This window comes from Argiope bruennichi, chromosome 5, assembly GCF_947563725.1.
Source record: "Argiope bruennichi chromosome 5, qqArgBrue1.1, whole genome shotgun sequence".
NCBI classification, from domain to species: Eukaryota; Metazoa; Arthropoda; class Arachnida; order Araneae; family Araneidae; genus Argiope; species Argiope bruennichi.
Window position 1 is genome coordinate 120,185,715 of NC_079155.1, and position 26,697 is coordinate 120,212,411.

Here is a 26,697-nt window from a genome sequence, read left to right on the forward strand (position 1 = left end):
TGAAATGTTTAGATAAACACAAATAAACATCTATCTATTAAAGATGTTTTGAGACTTTCCACAATTTTTATATCTTATTTAACAAAGTTACTTTAAAAATTGGTATTAGTCCATACCTTTTACACTCATCATTGTAGTATACCTTGCAGATCCATGCTTTGAATGGACGATGCATGTATAATTTCCTGAAGATTTTTCATTTACAGGACTAATAGTGAGTCTCGACGAATCTCTTGTTTCTTCAATTTGAATATTTTCTCCACTCCTCAGTGCAACTGAATTCTTTAACCATTCAAATTTAAAAGGTGGGGAACCTCTGCTCACTAAACAAGGAATAATGATTTTTTCTCCAATTTCCATAATTTGAGGAATTTGAACAGATTGTATTTTTGGCGGATCTGAAACAAATAATTTTATCCTTTATTGCAATTTAATCTTTTCCTCCTCAATTTTCAGAAAGTAATACTAAACAATATTATTTATGAACAAAATATTATTATTTATTTTATATTCTCATTTGCTGTTCCACTATTTGAATTGTTTATTACTGTAGTGAATGCTGATGCAGATATGGATCTTTACTAATTTTATGATTTGTTTTAGGATAAGAAATTCTTAATAATATCTTTTAAATAGAATTATGTGCTCCAAAATTGATATTACAATAAATGTAATTTGACAATTGAATTGAAATCATAAACGTAGTTAAATCCATTAGAAACTTTCATCCGTTAGAAAACGATTGCTGATTCAAAATTCAAAAAAGAACATAGAATGTTATTTCAAAAATATTTGGTTAGAAATGAACAGTTAAATAAATGTAAAACTGTAAATTTAAACTTTTCTTTCAATACCTTTTCAAAAAACAAGTAAATGACTTTTCACAAATAATTTTTAAAAACTTACAATTTATTTATTTATTGATTAAATAGTATCAGCTTCACTACGAATTCACTGACTAATAGTTTGATTACTTAGAAATTTTATTTTCTTATAATAATGATAATTCACTCTCACTACTAGATATAAAAGCATTAATAACTTAAGACATTTTTTGTATTTATCTATGCTCATATTTCTTAAATATATTTTCAGAAATATAATTTTACTTCTAATTTAGTTTTCATTAAAGGAAAATTATACAATAAATTTTATAACAAAATAATTTATCTTAAAAATTATTTTAGGGCCAAAATATTTTTAATATTTATTTAAAAGAAATATTTTAAAAATTGAAATATTTATGCGGATAAGAACATGAGTGTAATTCTTATACGTAATCTAAAATTACTTGAAGCATATAGTTTTGTTAAATTAAAATAGTAAATCATAAAATTATTTCAAATGACAAAAAATAAAGATATTTTGAATTATTAACTTACCATCGACTGGAACAGCAACAGCATAAGAAAGTGTCGATCTCAAGATATATAAAACATATATACTGAAGATCATGGCTGAACTCTGAACTGCTCTTAAACGCTTTTATTCTCTATCAACACAGGACGCTGACAATAATCGCTTCACCGATGATGATTTACAGTGGACATAGCTGACATTAATTTTTGCTGGGATGAAAATATTTTGAGAGAAACAAAATTTCTATTTCAAAACAACGAACCATTAATTCTTTCAATGCATACCTCTCCTACTATATATATAGACACTCTTTCTAAGTTTTGTAAACAGTGATGCCAAAACGCAGTTATGACATATAAACGAACTTCTAGCGCCACATGTAGGCAGTTTATGAAACTAGAAACTTAAAAAATATTTTTATTTTATTCAAACTTAAATGAACTAAATAATAAATTCAAAAGTAAGAATATTCAATCTTTTAAAATTTGTAACCTAAGGAAATTTTAAAATGATTTGTTACAAGTGAAATCTAATCGGAGTTGGAAATGTGCTTTGTATTGTTTATCCATGAGTGATATATATTGGGAAAAGTTTTATATATTTTACATATTCAGAAATATGAAATTTTAATCCAATATTCTTAATAATGAAGATCTTCATTCTATAATTTTATCCCAAGTATTTATATTAATAAGCATTAGATATTCTTTAAAAAAATTTCGTTGAATTTTACTTCAGTGGTTATCATGAACAAAAATTTTGCATCACATATTAGATAAACAAAAATATAAGAAAATCTTTGAAACAGTGGACATCTTTCATTTGAAAATTTAAAAAAGTTCTAATAAAGAATAGTTTAGTCATTACATATAAAACAAAGAATACCCATTTGAAAAAAATATGTTTATTTTCAGTTAAATAATCAATATAAACACGTTCAAGAAAACTGGATGATTTTATTTACTATCAGTGGAAATTGAAACAATTAGAATGTTAATTTAGATCTATGATAAAAATAATTATACACAACATTAAATCAATAATAATATATTACCATGAACTACGATAGTAATTTTTTTCTCTAACACTTCGCCTACCCCGTTGTTCGCTCTACATATATATTCACCATCATCATCCGTATTGATAGGATTAAAGATCAAGGTTCTATTCAGCAAGTCAGAATGGCCCTTCCAAAGGAAATAAGTGACATCATCTAAATGGAATAAGAATGCATTATGAGCTATTATAAAAAAATAAGGCAAGAAAGTAGAAGAAAAAACCAATGTTTAAATGGTAAAATAGAATGAATTTGATTTTTTGAAATAAGAAAAAAGCCTACTGTAATTTTATATATTCTTGTAGAATTTATTTTCCTTATGATATTTGAAAAAGCGCTTTGATGGGTTGTAATTATTTTTTTTAAAAATCTTTGCAAAAAATTAAAGAAAAATTTTTAGATTTAAAAGGCAGATTTAATTTTTCACCAAGTATTAAAGAAATTTCAAATGTATTTCGCTATGTGTTTTCCACTCAATGAAATATATGAAATTCTTTGCAATTGTTATAAAAGACATTAAATATGATATTGGGTTTAGTTAGTGCCGGAGGTTATGCGTTCTTATAACAATAATATACTTCTCATTCGGGAGTACGGAATTTTATATCGATAATAGCAAATTATATTGCCTTTAACATGAAGAAAAAGTGGTACAAGTTATTGTATGTGACAGTTATAAGAAAAAAAAAGCTAAAATTTATAGATTAAGCATCTAGTAATTACATTTAAAGTATTTTTTGAAATGGAATTTAATTGAATTCTCTAATTTAAATTTTACGAATAAGTTTTGAAATGAAAAATTTAAAAAAAATAAAAAAAAAATTGTTAATTTATGATTTTTTCATTCTTTAGTAATTTAATAATAGATATTTGATGATTCATCATTTTGATGGCTAAATATTAATTTCCTAACAAATGCGTTTGTATTTGCAATGAATAGAAAGAATTGCACTCATTAACTGTTATTCAGTCTGTATTGTATTAATATTGTATTGATTGTGAGCATACTTACTTGAAAAATAATAACAAATAATCAAACTTTGTTAAAAGTTTATCTTATTTTAAGTGTCTCCTTTAAATTTTTAGTTACTGTTCGATATATTTGGAACTGTTAATTAATAATTTTAATTTTAATTTGCAAATTTAATTTTCTACATATTTACATTTATTACAATAATGAAAATTAAGCAGTTTGAAATTGCGCCATGACAATGTCTTATATTAGCTAAAAATAAATCCTTATTTTTAAATAATTTTATTGAAAATGCAAAATACCTTTCTTTAACCATTCTATTTTTGGACTAGGATAGCCACTAGCTGAACATTTAACTGAAACTTTATCACCAACGATTGCTTCTTCATCGTGTGGTTCTTCTTTCCATGTTGGTGAAGCTATAAATAAAAATTCCACGGGTTATTTTCAGCTTTATGATATTTTGTTAAATATTTTTTTCTAGAAAAGGAGCTTTTTTATAAGTTATTATGTATTATTTAATTAAAAAAATTACCTACATTTGTTGCTTTTGCTTATTTTAATCACAATTCTTGCGAGATTATAAAGAAATATTACTAAAAGGAATTAAAAATTTCAAGATAGAATAATAATTTATAGACAATAGATAGTTTTATATAACTATATTTTATATTTACTAAATAAATATCGGGTTGCGAAAGCAAAATATTTATCTTATTTAGTCCAAAATTATCTAAATTTAAAAATAAAACTGAAAACTATAACAAGGATTAATATCAACTGTTTTAATAATCACCTTTAATATTTAAAATGACTTAACACCATACATTTTCCTTCAATTGTTAATTAATTAAAATATAAAAGCTTATAATAATAAAATAATTTGTATAAAAAGTGTGAAGTCCAATGGTTATTTTTTTTAAACAGTTTATTTTAAAGTTCCAAAATGTGAAACTATCATGTATGCCTCAAAAATATAAAGTAGATTTTTAAAAATTAGTCTTAAAAATGTTTCATAAATAAGAATACAATTTAAAAAAATTTGAAAAAAAATTAATAATTAAGGAACTTCGACCATCAGAAGAAAAATCAAATCTACCTCTACTTGAACTACTATAGCATTATAATATTTTAGATTTATGTTATTATTATATTTAACAATTTTCGCCTAATTGTAGCACAAAAAAGGAATTTTATATCGTTGAGTGCGAATGTGAGTAATTAAGTAACTAACACACATTCAACAGACAAAGGATTCAATAGTTACCATGTTTGCAAATATACTGAATTAAAAAGCAATATAACTTAAAATATTGAAAAATATTGTAATAAAATATGCTTAAAGTATTTTTAAAAATTTAATCGAAAAACTGTTCCGAAAATTTATGAATTTCACTAAAAAGTTAATATTTTTTTGAAAGCGAATTTTGTGCAGTAATTTTAACAGAAGCTATTGAGGAAAACCAGTAATATCTCAAAAATTTAATTAAAAAATCTAATTAAAATTTTGGAAACTCCTTTCTTAGCGAGTGCCTGCTATCCAAGAAGTAGCTAAATACTAAATTGGATAATCCTGTATCCAATATTACCTGTATTATCTGTTCTGTAGGGCATTTCGAATGTGTTATGCATCATGCATTTCCTATCAGACAATTTACAGATAATATTCAGTTTATAAATATTATAATATTCATGCATTAAATTGAAGTTATAAAGAATTTACCGCCCTGCTTTGGAGTCTGTAGTGTACTGAATAATCAAGTCTCCCCAATTAGCATTATTTCTGACTCTGTGATTAACGTATATTAGTGATACCATGGCGATCCGACCTCTCATATAGAGATAAGACTTACCATGAGCTAAGATTCCAGAAGAGCATATATTATTTTACTCATAAGAGAACCGAAACCTTGCTTATTCATGCATCAGTTTCTCATCTTTATATCTAAGTTCCTCCCCACAGTGTATAAGAGATTATGTATAAGTGATTTTAAAATTCTTACAAATGTTCATTATTATGTAACAAGTCAACGCATAAAGATTAGAATGATATATTTTTACTATAAAAAGAAGCCCTTTCACTTAAAACTGAGTAATTTTTTCAAAATTTCTGAAATTATTTTTTTTTAATTTCTTAATTGTTCTATATAATTTACAACAAAGATTTATTTAATACATGTCAAAATTGTATTAATATTTTATTTAATAGTCTTAATTTGTCTATGTAAAGAAAAATACTTATTCATATTAAGAACGATTTCTTAGTATGAATAATATTTATGAAATTAAAATATTGAAATATTTCCCACCTGTAACTGTGAGAATGGATGAATAAGAATCCATCCCAACAGCATTCTTCACGATGCAAGTATAATTGCCAGCTGATGAATATGTAATAGGGTCTATCAGAAGGCTGGACAACATTTCTCCTGTTTGTATTATCACTCCATTTTGAGAAACTAATTCTTTACCATCTTTCAGCCAACGAAAAGTATATGGAGGTTTTCCCGACCTCAACAAGCAAGCAGCACCAACTTTTTCATTTACTTCTAATTTCTCGGGAAACAAGAATTTTTGAATTTTCGGAGCGTCTAAAAATATATATAATACAAGTATATTATGTAGAAACATATAAAAATAATTGCAGATATGAACTTGATACGAAAATAAAATAAAACAGAAAGAAAATAAATGTTATCATAGATTTATAAAGAAATTGTTAATAATGCTACAAACGGTTTGAAATCCCTGAAAAATGTTTCATCAATTTTTATGATTGATATATACTATATTTGCCATGGCATATTATTAATTTGCAACTGCTTTAAGGATGTATTTAATAAAAAATTAAGGTGTTTAAAATATTAAATAAATAATCACACGTTATTATTATTTAATGTTTCATTTAAATACTAAAATTAAGAATTCTTTTTAAAAATAATTCATTAATTACTTCGATATAATTGTTCGATATAAATGTAATGAATGTATTTAAATTCATTAAAATGTTCGTTATAATTTATATAATTTATATGCACTTTTTGAATCAATAAAACGTAATAAAAATCGCGTCATTCTTTATAGCGTAGAGTAAATTTCATATTTAATATAACATAACATATTATATAATTTCTTTAAATAATTTTGATTCAATATTTTTCGCATTGTTTACGTTTGGGAAGAAATAGTTTAAATATTGGAAATAATTATTTTCTAATGGTAATACATTTAAAGAAAACAGTAGAGCATATATGTTTCATAAAGATACTTAGCAGTGCTTTTTTCTAAAATATCAAATTTAATCTAAAATTTTAATCTTTATTTAATTTTAAGCTTTCTATCTGTTCATAGAAAACCGTTTAAAACGCAATTTTAAAAAGTGAATGCAATAATTTGTTGAATCATTAATAGCAAATAATATCTCTTAATTTTCTAGTTGGAAACTATCGTGAGAAGTAAAAAGTTAAGAATGGTCAATAAAACATTTACTATTTAAATATAGTAATAAAAACTAGAAACATATACACTTACCTTGTGTATTAGCATCAACTATGAAGCTACGGTAAAAAAATAAAGAGCAAATAATTATCCAAACTTTTTCCTCTATATCCATGAAACGTTGCTTTAAAATCATTATTTTGAGATAAGAATTTTTTTTCAAAAGTTTTAGTGATTTTGTGTAGAAATCAATTTTATTACTTTTCTCAATATGTGCGATTGCATGGATAAAGTTGTTTATGTTGCAACTGTCGGCGTCATCTTTAAAAGCCGTGTATTACTCATCTGTTAGAGACGCCGCGTATCGGCAAAGCTACGAATTAAACTAGGATTGAATTTGTTTTATTTGTGAAAAGTTCAAATAATCAACTATTTTCTGAAGAAAATGAAAATCTATCCACTAATAATCCAAATTTAAATGAAAAATTATCCATTATTGATCATTTTTAAGCTAAATGTCATGAATACATATTATTCCTGAGCTCATTAATACATTAAAGAATAAAATAATTTTTAAATTATAGAAAATGAATGATCTCTTAAAAATATTAAAATAAAGGACAAATTGTTTTATTTTATGAAATGTACAGAAATAAATATAAAATTTTGTAAATAAGTTTGAACTCAATTTTTTTGTTGTTGTTGTCGTTTACTGCTTTGAAAATTTATAAGTAAAAAAAGTAAATAAAATAAAAGTAAAAGTAAATATAAAATTTTAAAAGATGATAAATTAAAGTCTTTACAGTATCTACTATTTATAGTCCACTAATATTAACTAAACTAATAAGCCCACAAACTAAATTTCCAATAATCATTAATGTAAACTTTTCATTGTAAATAGAGCATCAAACATTAATTTTAAAAAATTTTTAGCTCAAAAACACTCGCAAAAGTCATTTCTATCTTTTAATATCATCCTTTGTGGAGAGAAAGGACGAATTAATCATAAAATATGTTATCTAAATGCAAAAGACAGTGTAACATATTTTTACACATTTAAGCCTCAGCCGTAATCGGTTCCTTTCTGCAATACATGAATACATTCTACAATACATTGCTTTTATTATTTTGACAGCATTCTACTTAACATATGCAATAAATTTGTTAGCACTTTACATAGAATATTCTACCTCATGCTTGCTAATTTATTTGCGAATCATATAAACAAATTTTCTAGTCCATGCTATTTTGTTTCGCAAAATAGCATTTTTTTCACAATTCTGAATCCTGCAATTTAGAGCATTCATTTTTATTACTGTCAATGATTACTCAATTTTCTTATCTTGACTTTTGCAAATTTTTGCCTAACATTCATTCTAAATTCATAAAGGGTGGTTCAGATTACATCTTCTTCTTTATATAGAGATAAAGTGGCTGAACTCAAAAGATTTTTAACTTTAAAGTCGCATTTTTTCATTTTTAAAAACCAAAAACATTGTCCAAAATGAGGCATTTTGATAGTAGACAATGATTAAAATCATAAAGAAATCTGTAGAAAGCAGAATAAAATGCGACATAAAGACGATGTAAAAAATAGAAAATCTACCACTGTTTTGATTGAAATAAAATTTCTCACAAAAAACTTGAATGCTTAATGGTTATATAGCGATTCAATAGACGCAATTAGAAATATTGCATAATTAAAAATTTACAAATTAATTAATTTATTGAAATTAAAATTAAATTAATTGGTTTATTTCAATAATTTTATTTTATTTATAATACAATAGTATTATAGTTTATTACATTATTATTATTATTCAAGCACCAAAAAATAAATTTCTCTAAAAATAATCTGGGATCTTCTTAATATTTTAACTAACATATGAAGCTTTTTATTAGAAACAATCCTTTAACACCATAACGTTATTAAAAAATAAATATATGTTTAATATATCTTCTTAATTACATAGTACTGTAGCTTTACTTTTTTATTTATCTTCTAAACTACATAGATATTAATCAGAGTCTATCTTTTCTTAGCTTTCAGTAATGGAGGAAATAAAACGATTAAATCCTGAAAACGGTTTGAATTTCTGGGAAACAAATATATTGTTGGAAATAAAAATGATTTTTAAAAAATTTCCCAAATTCACAAAATTTTTTACATTTATTAAATTTTAAAATGTAAAATTCATTTTTATGCAAATTATTTTCGACAAAATACCAAACCATTCAAAATACCGAAAATTTTAATTAATTTTTTTAAAATTTCTCCTAGGAGCACATTTTTATTCTCCAAAGTATAAATATGCCAAATGTGGTAGCTATATGTCAAACGGCCTAGTCTGTAGAACTCCAACACACACACACACACACGTTCATCTTTATTATTAGCAGTATTCTACATTTCGATCATATAAAATATTATAAAATAGCTTATAAATTTAATATTCTAATTTTTACTGATTTCTTCATAAATTGAGCTATAATGACTTTTATATGTATTTCTATATATAGTTTCGGAACAATTTAACTGAATTTGCTTTCAATAATACCAGTATAGCAATTGCTATTTCTGAAATTCCTGATTTCATCATAGCTTGATTAACTAATGAAACTAGCATATACAGCGCATAATTTTTCTTATAAAATTGAAAATTTCTAATTAAATATCAATTTAGTTAATGGTTTTTATATGATGAACGAATCCTTTTCTTACTAGACTATGTAGAAAAAGCACTTATTTTCACATATAACTGCATGTACCTGCATTTAAATCATTCTAGCTGCCTTTGTCAACCAACTGTTCGCGTCCCATTAATGATAGGTAAAAATCAATGAATCATTCCACCAGCCACAGACATTGTCACGATTTTTATTTCATATTAAATAAATACTCTTGATGGTCACATGAATCGATGAAGCTTAGTCCATCTCCGAGAGAAGTTTCAAAAGCATTATTCCACTGTTCATTCTTTGTTCAGAAAATCTTTGATCGGGTATCCCAGTCGAAATCCCTAAATAAATTATCTTATATATCTATTTTACTAATTTCTTAGGAAAGCCTATGAATTCTTAATTTGCCATCAAGAGTCATATATTTCTTCCATATCCATTTCTCGAGAAATTTTGCAAAATAGAATGGGAATATGATTTGAAGATTTGAAGCATTTTTATAAAGAGTTTCACCTGAAATTAAAAATACGTTTTAATGCTAACAGTAATCAGTCTTTGCTATTACTCTTTTCTGTTGTGACTTACGGCCCAAATCTCGGGGAAGACACGCTGCTGGTATGCCAGGACACTCTTTGCTGTAGAATTTAGAATGAGCTTTAAAATGTTAAATGATTTCGAGGAATCCCTGATTAAGTAATATTTTTTATAAGATATACTTTCCCATGCATTAATTCAGCAACCACATTTAGTTTTCAGATTTATAAGATTGCTGCTACATCAGCAAGTACACTATTAAATCTTTTTTGATTTGGGGAAATATATTTCTTTATTTCATTTATTAATCTTCTTGGGGAAAATTTTGTTCTTTACTTTACATTTGACACAGATTTCTTATGATTTCTGGATTTACATATCTTCTAAATTATATGTTAATTACTCGCTAGAACTGAATTGATTTATTGCGTTGATTTAATTACATTAGTGACTTACATTGAATTTCACTGTGATTTGATGTTACCTTCAAACTTCTAATCAAATTTCATTTTTATTTCGAAAATTACAGCGAATCTTACAAAAGCAATGCCAAATTTGGAATCAGTATAAGGAAATTGCCCTCTAATTATTGGATTGGCAATAAAATCCTTGCAGAGCAGTGTAATTATTTGAAAAATGCTTACAATCATTAACAAAATCTGCTTCAAAAATCAACATTCTGAACGAAGGTACTCATGTCTTGGCGAATATCTTTCAAAAATATTCTTTTTTAACTGTTTTTTTAAATTAATAAATAAAATGTTAATTGCTTCAAATTTTTTTCTTATTTTATCTATTGATAAATAAATATTTGATTTTAGTTCCAAATCAATACTTGTGAAAAAGTTGATTTGAAAATTATACCTTTACAAATATACACTATGCGTAAGTTTATGCAAGGATTTTACTTAATTATAAATAATACCTTCAATTTAATTGCTATAATATTAAAAAGAAAAGAAAACTATGATTTTTAATAAATCGGTTATTTTTTATACTTTCTTAATTATAAAATTTTTCCGTCTTCTATTTTTTTTTCTTTCCTTATTAGAAAGAAAAAATAATCGGAATTTGACAAATTCCATCCAAATGTATAATATTTATTTATTCACTTATTTTGTCACAATTGCTTTTCCTTTATATAAAGATGTTAAAAAAATGAATATTTAAAATCTTTCTTTTTATAAATTTTCTCATAATCAAATTATATCTTTATCAAAATATTTAGAAATATTTGTTATAAAGCAATTTTTGAAGTAATATACTTTGAAGTATTTATTCTTCTACAATAAAAACTTTATACATTAAGTTCCAGATATACACATTAAATATTCCACTGATTTTATATTAAGCGTCAATTTCGAATAATAATCATTTGGTGATTAACTTAAATTATTGAAATCATTATCTATTTTATTATTATTCCATATTTAATTGGAAAAGTTTCTATAGTTCTTATTTCTGTTTTTAGTTAGTTTTTTTTTCCATTCTGAAATAATATTTTTTTGCATTTTAAGATTAAAGAAATTTAATGTATGCCTTTTCTGCCCATATTACTTTTAATTTCCAGAATATTCTAATGAATTATTCAACACATTTCCTTCAAAAGGATACCAAAGGACTTTAAATACATTTGTCTCTTTAAATCTGCTTAACCCTTTCTAAGGCCGTGGGTAGTAAACTTCCCATCAAATTTATCAATCTTTGTATGAAATTATGTAGGTTGGCATAAGTTCTGACAAATTTTTTTAGTAAGTCAGAAACTTAGACGCTTCAGCTCTTTATCTCAGACAAAATGATGTGTCTTGATTTGTTACTTAATTATTAATTAAACAAATTAATTAATTAATCAAATTAAATTTATCTAATAAGCTAAATGATTCCCTTTTCTTATTCTAATTTCAAGCTTAAAAATATTTTAACATAATATGACTAGAAAAAAATGGCCCTTTAAACGGTTAACTGGAAATAAAACCTCATCTTATTTCAAGTATAATTTAGTAATTACTCTATTTCACTGAATTGGAAAATAAGTGTGGGTGCAGCCTGGTTTTCGCGCGTTCGTTTCATTATGTGGAGAGAGGGAGGAGCAAAGTACTCAAGGATTCATACATTATCGGCTATCTGCTTTGGGGAGTAGGGAGCTATCGATTTTCATAGAGGGCAGCACTGTCTCTTGCCAGATTTTGAGTAGAATCTCAACAGTTTAATTTTATTTTAATATATATTTTAGAAATCGTTTTTATTTAAGAAATAATATGAGCTATTCCTTTCCTTGCACTGTAAATGTTTCTAAAATTTCGAATAAGATTTTACAGAAATAAAAGACAACTTATTTTTAATATATAAAGATAATAAAAAAATTTAAATTTCAAAATTTCTCTTTTTTGTTTTCATATATAATTACAAAAAAATTCCACGCAATATATTTATAATATTAATATCTTCATCTAGACTTTTCTATTATTTCTACTGTAACCGTAATGGCATATTATGAATGTGGCATCGATATGAAAAGTTCAAAATAAGCATTGGAGAATATCGATTATTAGCTTTGTAAATTGTAATTAAATATAAATTATTAAATTAAAATAAATTATAATAAATAATAATAATAAAGTGCTATTAATTATAATATTATTTAGATATTAATTAATTATACTTTCTGAAATACCATTATGTCAATAATTATTTTCCTGAATCTAATAAATAATGTTATTAAAAATAAAATACTGCACTATGTTAATTATTTTTTGTTGTTTCTCTCAATAACAACGTCATTTTGGATATTTTTTATTTTTTCGATTCTCTGCTCTTTATTTATCCTTGCATTTTATGGAAAAAAATTCCTAATCGATATACAAGAACAAAGGATGAACGAAAATGCAATCGAATTTCAGCTAAAACATTTTTGAATATTGATGCAAATTAAATCAACAGTAGCATGTCGTTCTTTATATATATTTTTTACCATTTCAGAATTACTTAAAAAATAATTGATTTTAAAATTTTCATGCCATTCAACTGTAACAGTAAAGATGCATGATCAACCAAACGATATATCGATGAAAAAAATAAGTAATATCAGCTTGAAAGATATCGATTGATAACTTCGGAACTTTAAATCGATTTGGATCTAAAAATTGTCTAAATATTTCAACGTTAAACTAATTTGTATCAGTTTAATTTATAAGATATTAAACAATCAAATGTGTCACAATATTAACAATTTATCTCTTAATTTTGACTGTAACCATGCCGAATGAAAAGATATTGATTTTTCAATTCCTGCTCCCCAAGTGGGGTTCCCGCTTTGCTACCCTGCAACTCCACTACTCTCCGAAGGGTTGCCATGACAACTCCATGCGTTTGTTGGGTGACGGTGAATGACAAAGTAGAAAAGCAGTCATCATTATTCACAATATTGTGCGATGTTTAAAAGGAGATAACTTCTTTTTTTATTATTACGGATTCTGTTAGTAAATATGTAAAAAAAAAATTTACATGCTTCCTAAGATATTATTTTTTTTAAATGTGGAGGAAAATAACACGATTAAAAGTTTCTCTTATAAATATAAATATCGAATTAAAATTTTAACAATTTTCAATGCTGCAAACTTTGTTTAAATTGTACCCTCCTAAAATCTTGCTCCAAATTTCAAAACGGAGTTTCCATTGTAAAAATTTCTGATACAGAAAATTTCAGCAGCACATACTTTGGAGAATTTTTTCCAATATAAATAATTTATAAAAGTAGATATGAAAACCATTTTAATCTTACTATTTCGTTAAAATTTAGCAAGTAATTTCATAGCACATTAATATCATTTATTGATATTACATTTGATATCTATTTTCCTTTGTAAAAATATCCTTGAGGCATGCAAAAAAAAAAAAATTAATCCGAAAATACCAAGGCATTTTTTTTATTTTAAGGATAACGGAAACTAAAATTTTTCAGAAGTCTCGGTTTCAACAACTTTCATCACTTTTCTTCAGCGTTCATTGATTGTTATTCTTCAGAAAAGTATTTTCAATAAACTTATAAATGAATAAAGATTTCATTAAATAAAATGTTTCTCTAAAATAATAATATATTTTTGGAGCTATAAATTGTTACATAATCATCAAATAATCATTTTACTTTTTCAAAACTTGGCAAGATATGATAGAAAAATTTGTCAACCATACAGAGATAAAATTATTATTTAAGAATTGTGAACTGTGATTTTCACCAAATATATTTTAATCGTAGAGTAAAATGTATATAAATATCATCAAAATTTCAAATTTTTTTTGTGTGTATTGGCGATTAGAAAGCAATAAATTTTAGAGATATTGTTTTAAAAAAAGAAAGATGAGTGTTAATTTCTGAAATCTGCTCTAAATTTATAGTTCAATCTAATGTTAACACGAACATTTTTATTGATATTTTAAAAAATATATTACAGCAATATTTTACATATAGTGTTTTATAATTTTTAGCAAAGAATGTGTGATGGAATAAGTATTCTTTTTTCCCATTAAGTAAATCTTAAACTAAAAACACATCTCTAAATTAATTATTTGCTTATTGAAAGAATATTTTCTATCCCATACCCCGCCAAAGCAGCAATATTAGTAAAAATGTGGTAGCTCTGCTCAAGCAGATTCGCCTCATGAAACATGTGATTCATCCTCAAAAGTGCCTCCTAACATGTAAGTTTTGGAGGAAGTGAACTCTAAACTGAACGCACATTTGAAAGTATTTGTTTTATATCATTTTGGATAATTGATTCTACATCGGTATTAATAAAAATAATTGTTTCGTAAAATAAAATAAAAGAAAATAGTTATTAATCTAACTTAAAAATGACCTAGTTATTTGAATGCGATATTTTAATATCATTAACTGCAAATATTTTTCATGGGAAATAATAGCAAGTTGCAGTAAACTTATTTAAATTCATAAATATTACTAATATTTATGTTTCAAATAATATAGTGATATAATTATGGTTGCCATGTTAGTTCTTAGAAATAACAAATAAAGACAAAATATACAATATAATCATATCGATTTGAGTTTAGAATATGATAAATTATTATACAATAATGCGTATCTAGTTAGTACTCTCTTATCATAAAACGTGATAATGTAAACAAAGTTTAAGAAAAAGGAAATGCACAAACATGCAATACCAGAAGATATGCACATAAACATGCATATGGTATTTCGAATTCAGATGCCATTGTAATTTTCAATATATTTTCATTTTAAGCGTATATCGAAAAGCAATACCGATTCTCAAAAAGATATCTGAATGATTATATATTTAATAATTTAAAGCTACACAAAACTGAAACAAGAATACTATTTCTATTTAGAGAATATAAAGGCTAGATTGATAGAAGGATTTTTCTCGAATGCTTGCATAAAAATAATATGAAATATGTCATATAACTCGAAATAAATTCCAATAAAGCATGCTCAATAACATTTATTGATGCGCACATGATCAATCACTACATTGAAACAATGACTACATTACATATCAGAACATGGATAGAAATGTTAACAGCGACAATCGTTAACAACCCTTTTTCAGCGATGAGTTCAGTTATCAGCAATGAGTCTGAAGAACAATAACAGTAGTAGTTCATAACAAATATCCACAAACATATCAGTTATATTTACAAGATTAGATAGAAATCCATGCACTTCATTTTTATGTTTGAAGAAAAAGTGAAGCAGATTCTCTCATTCATTTAAAGTCGTGCGCCTGATATGCAGTAAGCCCATATTTATTGTAATCACATTCACAGAAGAAAAGCATATACATAGGCTATTTTATAAATTTATCTACGTTTCACTACGTTGTGCATAGTACATGTTTTTGAACGTTTTCATGGAATATAGTAAATACAAACATTTACTCATTCTTAACAGATAATTTCACTTTTAATCTCAAGGAAGTCTATAACTACAAAAATTCACATTTTCTAAAGAATGAAAAGTTTTTAAACTTTTTATGACAAATGAGGTTAAAGTACAGATTTATTGATTTTGGTAACAACAAAGTGACTCAAGTTAACATTATGTAAAAGAGAATGGTTAAAAAGTGTATATTAATTTGGCACGCGATTCGAGAAAATAAAATTTGAAAAAAAAATATTAACTTGAAAATGGTTAAATATAAATAAACCTGTAATAACTGAAACGACAGATTTTTTTCATTTCTATCATTGAATAGAGCAGAATTATTTTTGCTTAGATATTTATGAAATGCTTGACTAAAAAAATATTCATCCAAATAAAGAAATACTGAACAAATGATAGATAATAATAATAAATATTTCATATCATGAAACATTTCAGAATGGAATTTTTTTTCGCTTTCTCGATATATATTTTCTTCTATAATTATTTCTTTTAGATTTAGAAATACTTCTATGATATATATTAGAGTTTTCATTAAGGAAACCGGAATTTAATTTCTAAAATATGCAGTATGTCCAAAAATTAAAATAACAATTTTGAGATCCAAGAATCTTTTTATTTGTGCATTTGTATTACAACATTCAAATAAAGGAGAGGAGAAACATATATGTCTCAAGTTACTACACTCCCCTATGTAGAGTTTAATATGACATTCATACATACATTAATTCTTTCAACTTCTCTAAACTACATTTGATAGTGTTTTTTTTGTGTGTTTAGCATAACAGCCTTGACTAGACATGCGATGCGATTTATGTACAAGGAGGCCTTTATAAATTTCATTTAAGAAAGCAAATAATATCTAAAAGTAGCATATACAAAATAAATTATCATTCTTCTATCGAGACAATGATTTTGAGATAGGAAAAGAAGAATTGTGAAACGAATATCTATTAAATCTAAAAAAGATAAATTAAATCCATTTAAATTAACTGGGGAAACTTATTTTTTTGTTTCTTTATCAAATAAAGGCACATAAGTTTGAAGGCATATTTATTTTCAAGTTTGAAAATAAATTGGTATTTTAATTTTCAAGGCTGTATAATCAACTTTCCTATTCCTTCTAACATGAAAATTCTTCCACACCAGTGTTATGAGGGTTAAAAATGCAAATTATGCAGTCACACATTTGAATACGATGATGAAAAATGAATGCCTTTAAAGTTATATTATAATAAATTCTATCTAATTTTAAAGAACTTTTTGTAAATATTCTAAGAGAGTTCTTTACTTTTGTATTTCTTATAGCAAATGATAATGTTTTCATTCATTTTCTAATTCAATTAAATATATGAAAAATATGAAAGTTAAAGGAAAGATTTGAAAAAAAGAGAATTTTTAACATGAACAAAATAATTATAACTATTCACACTTAAACTAAAAAAAAAAAAATATCTGAACACATTTATTATTTACAATATTTTAAATATAACAAATAATAAATTTAGTGTTTGTGCACAAAAATTCATTAACAAGAAATGTAACGGATACAAAAAGCATCAACTTCAGTAGATGTATATACTTATATAATGTCAAAATAAACAACTAAACTAAACAATTGAAAAAATAAGCTCTGACTTCCCAATTAATAACTGAAGTGATTAATAGCAATCACGTCATAAAGAACCAAAATATAATAACATCACATCCCTCATTTGATATTTGTTAAATAATACCAAAAAATTGTCACAAACTTAATATAGAAAGTGAAATAAATATAATATTTGATATTAAAAATATTTAATTTAATCATAATACAAAAGTATCTATATGAGAATTTTAATTTGATTAGATTCTTTGAATAAGAAGATATTTTTAAATTAAAAAACTTTTAGCACCAAAGGTTAAATATTTTAATTTATGTACATTTCATTAGTTTTTGTTTCTTAGACATTTATTTCTTTGATTTTCATTTGAATTTAACCATTAGCTTGCCCGAATTTCTCAACGTTATTATTTCAAAATAATCTATTATTTCCAAAACAATCCAGGATAATTTTAAGCATATGTTTTAAATAAACATGTTAGGATATATAACAGAATTTTAATGAAATACGTAATTTTATATGCATATATCAAATAAATCTGGTCCCAATAATTTTGCACTGCCAAAGTATATAAATTAGTAACTATTTGCATTTTATTTACAATATATATGTTTGCTTAGTTGTCTTTGTATCATAACTCAATTTAAAAAGCAGCTTTGTACTTTTCATTCTAATCAGTGCTTATAAAAATTTATGTTTAACACAATTTTTCAAAATTTAAAAGTGTTGGTAACTATTTATTAAGAAATAAAATTAATCTAAACATAATTTTCACTTATTTACCTGTATATTTTTGTGCATTTATAAAAGATTTTCTTAGTAATTACAGAATTCATTAACCGTATGTTTTACAAGTAAAAAAAGATAAACTGAAAAAGTTTATAAAATTGTAGATTTCATGACATACTAAAAATTCAACAAGAATTATCCTTAAGTTTCGAATAAAAATCAGGTGAATCCACGATATTTGTAAGATTCGAAAGTATTATATTTCTACAAAAATAAATCAAATGAAGTAGAAAAATGTTAAAATAAAAATAAAATGATGGAAGTAAAAACATATTATTCTAAGATAATTATATTTTTTACTAAAATGGGAAACTGATGACCATACTTGAAAATATTTCTACAAAATATGAAGAAAACCACAAGTTGATCAATTAAAAGTACCTAATAATATTTCACAAAACAAAGATAACAGAATCATAAAACATATTTGAATGTCATGAGTTCTAAAACTGTATGTCACATCGTTTTCGTTAAGTACCTTCAATATACCATAAATTGTAACTTCAACAAAAAGAAATATGAAACTAAAGAGTTCACAATCGATATTCCCTTTTGCGATCTTCATTTTTTTTGCGGGGGGGGGGGGGATGATTTCAGCTGCCTTTAACCTGAAGTCGTGTTCTCGTTTGGATTACTGCTGAGCTGACGGGGGTGGAGGTGGCGGAGGCGGTGGAGGAGGAGGAGGAGGAACAGGATGGGGCTGCGCTTGCTGAGGGGTCTGGGCTTGCTGCTGCGGTTGTGGTGGAAGTTGCACGCCCTGTTGTTGCTGCTGCTGTTGAGCCTTTTGTTGTTGCTGGGCTCGAGTGGCTTGATTCAGAGGTCTTTTGGAGACTTGCCTCGGGAATGATGAAGGCCGTTCTCGGTAATTCTGAAAATTTAGAATATCACCTAAATAGTATACCTTTCAAAACGCAACTTTATATTAAAATTATAAAGATAAAAAGCATAATTTAATTCGATTTGCATTTTCGATTAGCATAATAGCATAATCTTAAACAAACTTGTAGAATATATATATATATATATATATATATATATATATATATATATATATATATATATATATATATATATATATATATATATATATATATATACGTTTTGTAATAATATATATATGCACGTTATTTTGATAATTTTATCCTTATTTTGAAATTGAGGAGGAAATATCAAATAAGGTCCCTATTGCAATATGACAATGGGTGGAATTTTAATTTTTAAACCTATTTCGTAACAAAATACTACAATAAAAATGCTGACTTTTAAGGAATCATAATATTTGTTGAACTTCGTAAAAATGTTATCTCACCTATCTAAAGTCCATTGATTGTATCAGAAATTCGACTTAGATTGTGTTAAAGAAATTTAACGAAACTTAATTAACATAGGGGGAGCTTAAAGTTTATATGTTACGATAATTCAATAACAAAATTACAGCTAAATTAGAAATTTTCGTAGATATTTTATGATATAAATATTTAGTGGTCACCCCTTTTTTATGGAGAGTATAACTCAGAACAGGAGAGTTCAAAAGTATTATCATTAGTTTTTGTATAAAAAATACAAAATTTCTGTTGAAAATACATATCAAAGATATATTAAAAATCATCCATCTATAATTTCCGAGCACACAAACATACAAATCCTTATTTTAAATTTTGACTTTTGATTAATCAAAATATATTCAACTTATTAACAACATGTTAAGTTCATATTAATAGGAGATTTAGGGTCCGTTAAACATTTGATTCGATTTCAAATTTGAATTAAAATATCGAAATAAACCAAATTCCTCTGAAACAAAAATTTAGATGAAAATTATTCTCAGCAAAATATGTGGACATAAGTAATCGTGTACGCATCGAGAATTACTTTGGAAAAAGAATAAAATCTTTAGTTTAGATATATGTTTCAATTTATAGTTTCTTTTTAAAAAGGATAAAAGTAGCTCAAAACAATTAAGTTATTAAATGCCTTCAGATTCGAAAAATCCACAAACGAGAATAATTTTATGGAACTTGGGCGCTATAAGGAAATTTAAGACACCGGCATTATTTTAAGTAATGCTATATCAGTTATAATACTATAATTGTCTCCATAATTATTCAAAAGCATTTAATAATTTAATTGCTTTGAGAAACTTTTATCCTTTTTAAAAAGAAAGTATAATTGAAACCTGTATCTAAACTAAAGATTATATTCTCTCTTCAAAGCAATTCATTTTCAATCATTTTATAACTGTACCCATAAACTTTTAAACTTTGAAAAATAATTCGGCGTTAAAAATAATTTTTTTACGTTTAATAAACTAATTTGTACTAACTACTAATTGCATCTTTGCTTTAAACTTTAAGATTAATACTTGGTGGTAATAAAATGAAAAAATACAGTTATTACATCTTTTAATAGTTTTAACGGCATATTATGCTTATAAAACTATCAGAAATCCCAGTTCGTGAGAGAAAATAATAATAAAAAAAATTCCTAATTTTTTTCTCCAATTGTTACCATCTTATTTTCAAAAATATTTCTCTACGACGAAATATTTAATAATGTAGAAAAATGAAATATGCAATTAAATAGCAATCAAAGTTAAATTTCAATATATAAAATTAAATGTATTTATTAAAAAAATTATTAAATATTTAAAATTAATATAGTCTCATTTTTAATATCAAACAAAATTTCTGAAAAGCTTTATTATAACAGATTTTTTTTGTAATTAGGAAATTTTGCCGTACGATCCAATTTAAGAGGAAACATTGTCTTAAATTAAGGATGACCGTATTGTTACTATTTTAAGGAATATTTTGATAATAGCAGCTTAAATATAATCAAATGTTAATAAGCAATTTTATGCACAACATAAAAAAAGGAAAAGGAAAAAAGGTAATTGGAATCGTTCCTACATGTTGCAGCGTTCTTACTTGTCCGTACGGTCCCTTCACTTCTATCGGTCCCCCATACAGGTCATCCTGGTCGATCCTCGAAGGGATGGAGGCATACGAAGCCAGGCTGACCGCTGGGGTCCCGGGCTCGCCCTGGCTGTAGGGCCTGCCTTTATCGACGCTGTCGTATCGTTGAGCCCCGGCAGCGTAGATGTACTGTTGCTGCCCAGCCAGAGCTGAAACACAAGACTTGTTTTAATGATTTACAGGATAAATACAGCTTAGTTTTTTTTTTAAATACACGCTATGAAATAAAGATTAAAAAATGGACAATATCTGAAATAAAGAAAGTATACCTTCTCATTCTACGAGTAAAATATTTTCATTCAGTTAGCAAATAAATTTTAAAAGACATATGTAAATATAGACTTTGGTTTGAAGAAGTTAAATGTTTGATTACTATATCGTCAACTCAAGTTTCGCACAATATTTATCATAAAGCTATGTCTACGGTACGTTTTCGAAAATAATGCAAGATAATCAATTTATAGTAATTATATTGTAATAAATAATTGATATTTTAAATTGATTTTTTTAAAAATTTAATAATACATTATATCGATAACAACCTGATATGTTTCGGCCAATTAGACTTGTGCGCAGAATTGTTATACTTAAAATATTAGTAACTAAAATTAAACGATTCCTGAATATTGTTATTTAATCTCATATACAAGTCCATACATTTTAACTTAATAGAACTCTTGAAGTAAGAAGCTGATATTATGAAATATAAGAAGTGTATTTCATTTTATAGAGCAATAGCAATGTAAAAAATTATTATAAAATTTTATAGGTTTGTGGATTGATACATGGCACACTCAAATGCAAAATTTCAATGGATATTTGAGTTTTCCGCTTTCTTTAAAATATATACTGAAATGTTTCAATGAATTATATATTTTATATCATTGATTTAAAACACATTTTAATAAAATGGTTCATAAGCAATATTTTGAATGAATTCTTTCTCTGTTATAGGTGAGAACATACTTGATATTTCATATGTCTGAAATATTAAAGTCGTCTAAAAGTTCTCAAAGTACTGTGCAATAGAAATACTGGAATGTGAAAACATGTTCACATAAAATAATTGGTAGAGGGTGCTGTAAATTTAGACGTACATAACAGTTTCTATATAACTATATCTATTAACATCAGGCATTGTTGTGCAGATGGGTGCCAGCGAAAAAATAATCTAGTGAATTTATAATAATTTTTCAGCTTACGCTTCAAAGATAACTATAATTTTTTACCTTTTATTTGATCTTTAACTAAATCTTCTCGTGATCTAGATTTGACGACATAAACAATGATTACAATTATGACCACAATGACAGCTAGAAGCCCTGCGGCTGAAGGTATCACCAAAGCCAAATCAAGATAGAGAGGAAAATCTCTTGCTCCTGAAACAAAAAAATTCAAATTAGAATCAGAAAAAATATTGCATATTCTAAAAAAAGATTATTTTAAATACTTTTTTTTATTTGGTTTTATTCTAAAGGAATATTTCTGCTATGTATGCATTCTTCTTCTTGTAAATAATTTATTAAATTATATTCGACTAAAATTAAATGAAAAACATAGTATGTATTCATCTATACACATTAAAAAAACATTTTTTGCACCGACACCATAAGCATGATATATTAAATTATAATCAATAATATATAAAATATCATGCTCATTTAGAGCAAGTTAGCCTTAATAGTAGAGATGTATACCTAATTTGAATTTTTGATAATGCTATCAAAATACTAATTAGAATTGTTAATTTTTTGATGTTATACTGAATATACAAATAGTAAATACGTGCTATTCTTAGTCCTAAAATATTTCAAATATGACTTATCCTAAAAAGCGATTTAAAATGAATAGAAAGACATGCTTTAGATTTACTTCCGAGTTAACCAAGATTCCGATTACCATAAATGCTATAAAGTTTTAGCCTTGAACAAAAGGGTTTCAATTCAAGGGTTTTTATTGATTTCCATTCACACAAATTATCTTCGATAAAGAAAATGCACGAGAGTCTCAATTTTGAAAAATGAAAGTAAATTATGTTGTTTTTCGCTTCTTTAAAATACAATTTTTTACGTATGATCGTTTTCAGTAACATTCGCTGTTTTGAAAAATCTATAAAGTGAACATTTTTATTGTATTAAAATTAATGCATTTTTAGAGTAAGTAAAATTTCTGACTGTTGGAAAACGTTTATAGAAATCGCAAAAATGCATGACAAAAGTTTTCAAACTGTAATTTGCAAACAAACGTATTTTAAATAAAGCATCTCAGAGAGTTTTTTAAAAATAAATGATTAATTCTGCAAAATGCGTGAATTTTTTAAAAATATGTCAATATTTTAGTGAAATAAAGAACTATTTTTTTCCAAAGGTATTTTTCCAGTTGATTCTCTACCACACTCACTTTATTTACAACAATTTTGGGTCATATTAAAACATAAAAGAACTAATATAATAGTAAATTAAATCAATTTCTTTTTATTTTCCACATATAAAATTAGCAAAATCTTTTATTCATGAATTTTTCAGAGGCAATAAATATTTACCTTTTTCTTTTGTCTTCACTGTAATTATGTCACTGGCTTGTCCTCTTCCATGTTTGTTGTTGGCTGTGAGGTACAAATGGTAGAGAGTGTCTGCTTGTAAGGAAGTCAAAGAATAACTTGACTGGTCAGCAGATACTAAAGGTACGTGCAGCCAGTGACCACTCCCTCGCTGATAATGCAGAGTATAGCCTGAAAAGATTCATTGCACTTATTTCTCATTTTTTAAAAAAAGTTATTTAAAATTTCTAAGTCTATTTTCCTTTTCAATGTCATCATTATTACATTCAGTAATAATTTTATAGAATTTTCTATTTTAATTTTTAAAAATTTTGAAATATATTAAACTTTTTTTTATTCTTAACATATTTATATAATAAATAATATACTTAGAAATAAATGAATAGTTTTTGAAAGCGTATCCGTATGTCACATCCTATCTTTATATAAGGTTTTTATTCTATTAATCAAATAACAAGTACTCTACAGTAAAATTAAATCGAGCGATATGGAACCTAATTTTAAATGGTATAGATATTGCTAGATAGAATTATTAAATATTTTGCATTTTGAAGAATACATTATTGATTGAACCGTTGCCTTTAAAAAAGGTCAAAGAGATCTTGAAATGTACTCAATTGAATAATTTGAATGAATTTGAGCATTTAAAAACTAAAAGTATTTTGCTGAAAAGCGAATATTTAGAGGCAATGGAAAAGTTACGATAAATAATTCCATTTTACTGTGACATTTTATTGGTAAATGACTTGACAAAACTAATATATAAATCATAAAGCATATAAGGAGAAATTATTTCAAAAAAGAAAATCTTGCACTTATAAATTATCAGAAAAATCGAAAAGCTAGTACCATTACTACCTGTCAGAGGATCATCCCGATTCACTACTTGGTTCCATTTCACTGTGATTGCTGAATCTGAAGTACTAACTAGTGAAATGGGAGGAGATTTGGGCAGGTCTGAAAATATTTTTCAAATTAAATATGGAACGTAACAAAATAGAAGAGAATTAATAAATATTAAAAATAAAATTATCATAATTGGATTTTATCTTCAGGTAAATATTAAAATCTACCTGTAGGTAAAATCACATTACACCAATGTATTTATTTTACCCCACAATTATTTATACATTTTTTATATAACTTTGCACTAAATAAGTTATAAGTCTATTACACTGTTATGTAAATTCTAATAAGATATATATTTTTTAGAAATTATTAATACTACTTATTTTAGGAAAATTTTAGAAATATTTATATTTATTTAAACATACATATAAACTTATTTTCTCAAATCGTTAATAATATGTCACTCTATAGTAATCCTCCGTTGGAGATTTTTCTAAGTCAGACTTACATAAAGCCTGTATTATACTTTGCTATAAATATTTCGATACATCAAATACAAGCTTTCTTTTAGACGTTTTATTTTCAAATAAATACTTAAAATAAAATGAAAATTTAAAAAAACAAATATTACTAATAGAAAATTTATATTACATATGCCTTTAAACTTGATTATAATCAGTTTCCACCTGTATTACTTTCGTTTAAATTCTGTTCAATTTTTTTTCAGATACTTAAATCTGGATATGAAAATTAAATATGGCTTAATAAGTTAATTTTCAAAACATAATTTCGGATGATTTTAGCTTCCAATTATTAATTTTCTAAAACAAGAAAACACTTATTATTTCGTAATAGTAATACTGAAGCATTTCGGATAATCACATATTAAATTTACTTAAGAAAATATTATAATTATTAATAATCTCCGGATGATTTATATAACATGCCTTCATCTATTTCTATTCTTCTTCAGAGAAAATTAATTAGATTTCGTAGCTTTTGGCTTATTCAATAGAAGTAATTTTCTCTTCAATTATTATAATGAATTTTTCCCCATGAATTGTTATTTTTCCAAATTTTCTTTTCTGCTTCTAACATTTTTTACATTTTAAATTGTGTGTGTACTGTGTGCGTGTGCGTTCGTAAAACATCACAATACTTACTTTTTTCCTTAACATTTTTATGCCATTTGTATTGCTATGTGTATTGGTATATTCGTTTTGAATTTTTTTCATGTACAAAAAAGATTATTTGTCTTCATGTTTTTATATACAAAAAAATTATTTACACATATTTTCTAGACACATGTATCTAATTTATATAATATACATCACTGGTTATTTTTTATTTTTATTTATTTATTGCTAATGCGCATTTTTTTTTATGTGTAAACAATTTTTTTCTCTATCGAATAATCTTCTTCTGATATCTAAAACATTCTTAAGTGCCAATTATACAAATATCAGTGATTCCATATTCTGTCATTGTTAAAAAAGAAAAGTATTCTCTAATATTAAAAAAGAATCTAAATTAAAATTCAGCTTAACTTACCGCCATCCAAAGTACGAATGACCAGTTCTTGCGAATGTGGCCCTGCTCCGGCTTTGTTGTAGGCTTTCACTAAAATGCTGTACCGAGCTGATTTTGTGAGGCCTGTTATCAGAAATTCGTTGCTTTCGTTTGTGCTGGCCTCAATGCTCTTAAATGTGTAAGGATGATTGGTACCTTCTGGTTTGTATCCTACATAATATCCTTTCAGTTCGCCATTCCAGCAATCCTTCGGGGGAGGCTAAAAACAGTCATTGCAGTAATTTTTATCAATATAATTTATAATTCATTAACGCATTGTTTAATTTTTCCTAATTTTTTTAAAAATTCAACATATTAACAATGTTCTTTCTATTATTTTTTAGCTACATTTCCTATTAATGTTTGTATAAATAATATTAATAAAGAT

The 26,697-nt window shown here is 25.3% G+C and overlaps 1 protein-coding gene across 1 annotated transcript in view; it reads right to left on the reverse strand.

Moving 5' to 3' along the window:
• LOC129968381 (uncharacterized) overlaps window positions 1-26,697 on the reverse strand; it is a 95,219-nt gene that overhangs the window by 60,027 nt on the left and 8,495 nt on the right. Inside the window, exons 10-19 of the mRNA XM_056082237.1 lie at window positions 26,292-26,529; window positions 24,741-24,848; window positions 23,874-24,062; window positions 22,561-22,710; window positions 21,266-21,480; window positions 18,992-19,224; window positions 6,921-7,135; window positions 5,699-5,980; window positions 3,692-3,808; window positions 2,414-2,572 (exon numbers count right to left, since the gene is read on the reverse strand). Coding sequence (XP_055938212.1) covers window positions 2,414-2,572; window positions 3,692-3,808; window positions 5,699-5,980; window positions 6,921-7,135; window positions 18,992-19,224; window positions 21,266-21,480; window positions 22,561-22,710; window positions 23,874-24,062; window positions 24,741-24,848; window positions 26,292-26,529 — 1,906 coding nt within the window. The remainder of the gene's footprint in view (window positions 1-2,413; window positions 2,573-3,691; window positions 3,809-5,698; window positions 5,981-6,920; window positions 7,136-18,991; window positions 19,225-21,265; window positions 21,481-22,560; window positions 22,711-23,873; window positions 24,063-24,740; window positions 24,849-26,291; window positions 26,530-26,697) is intronic.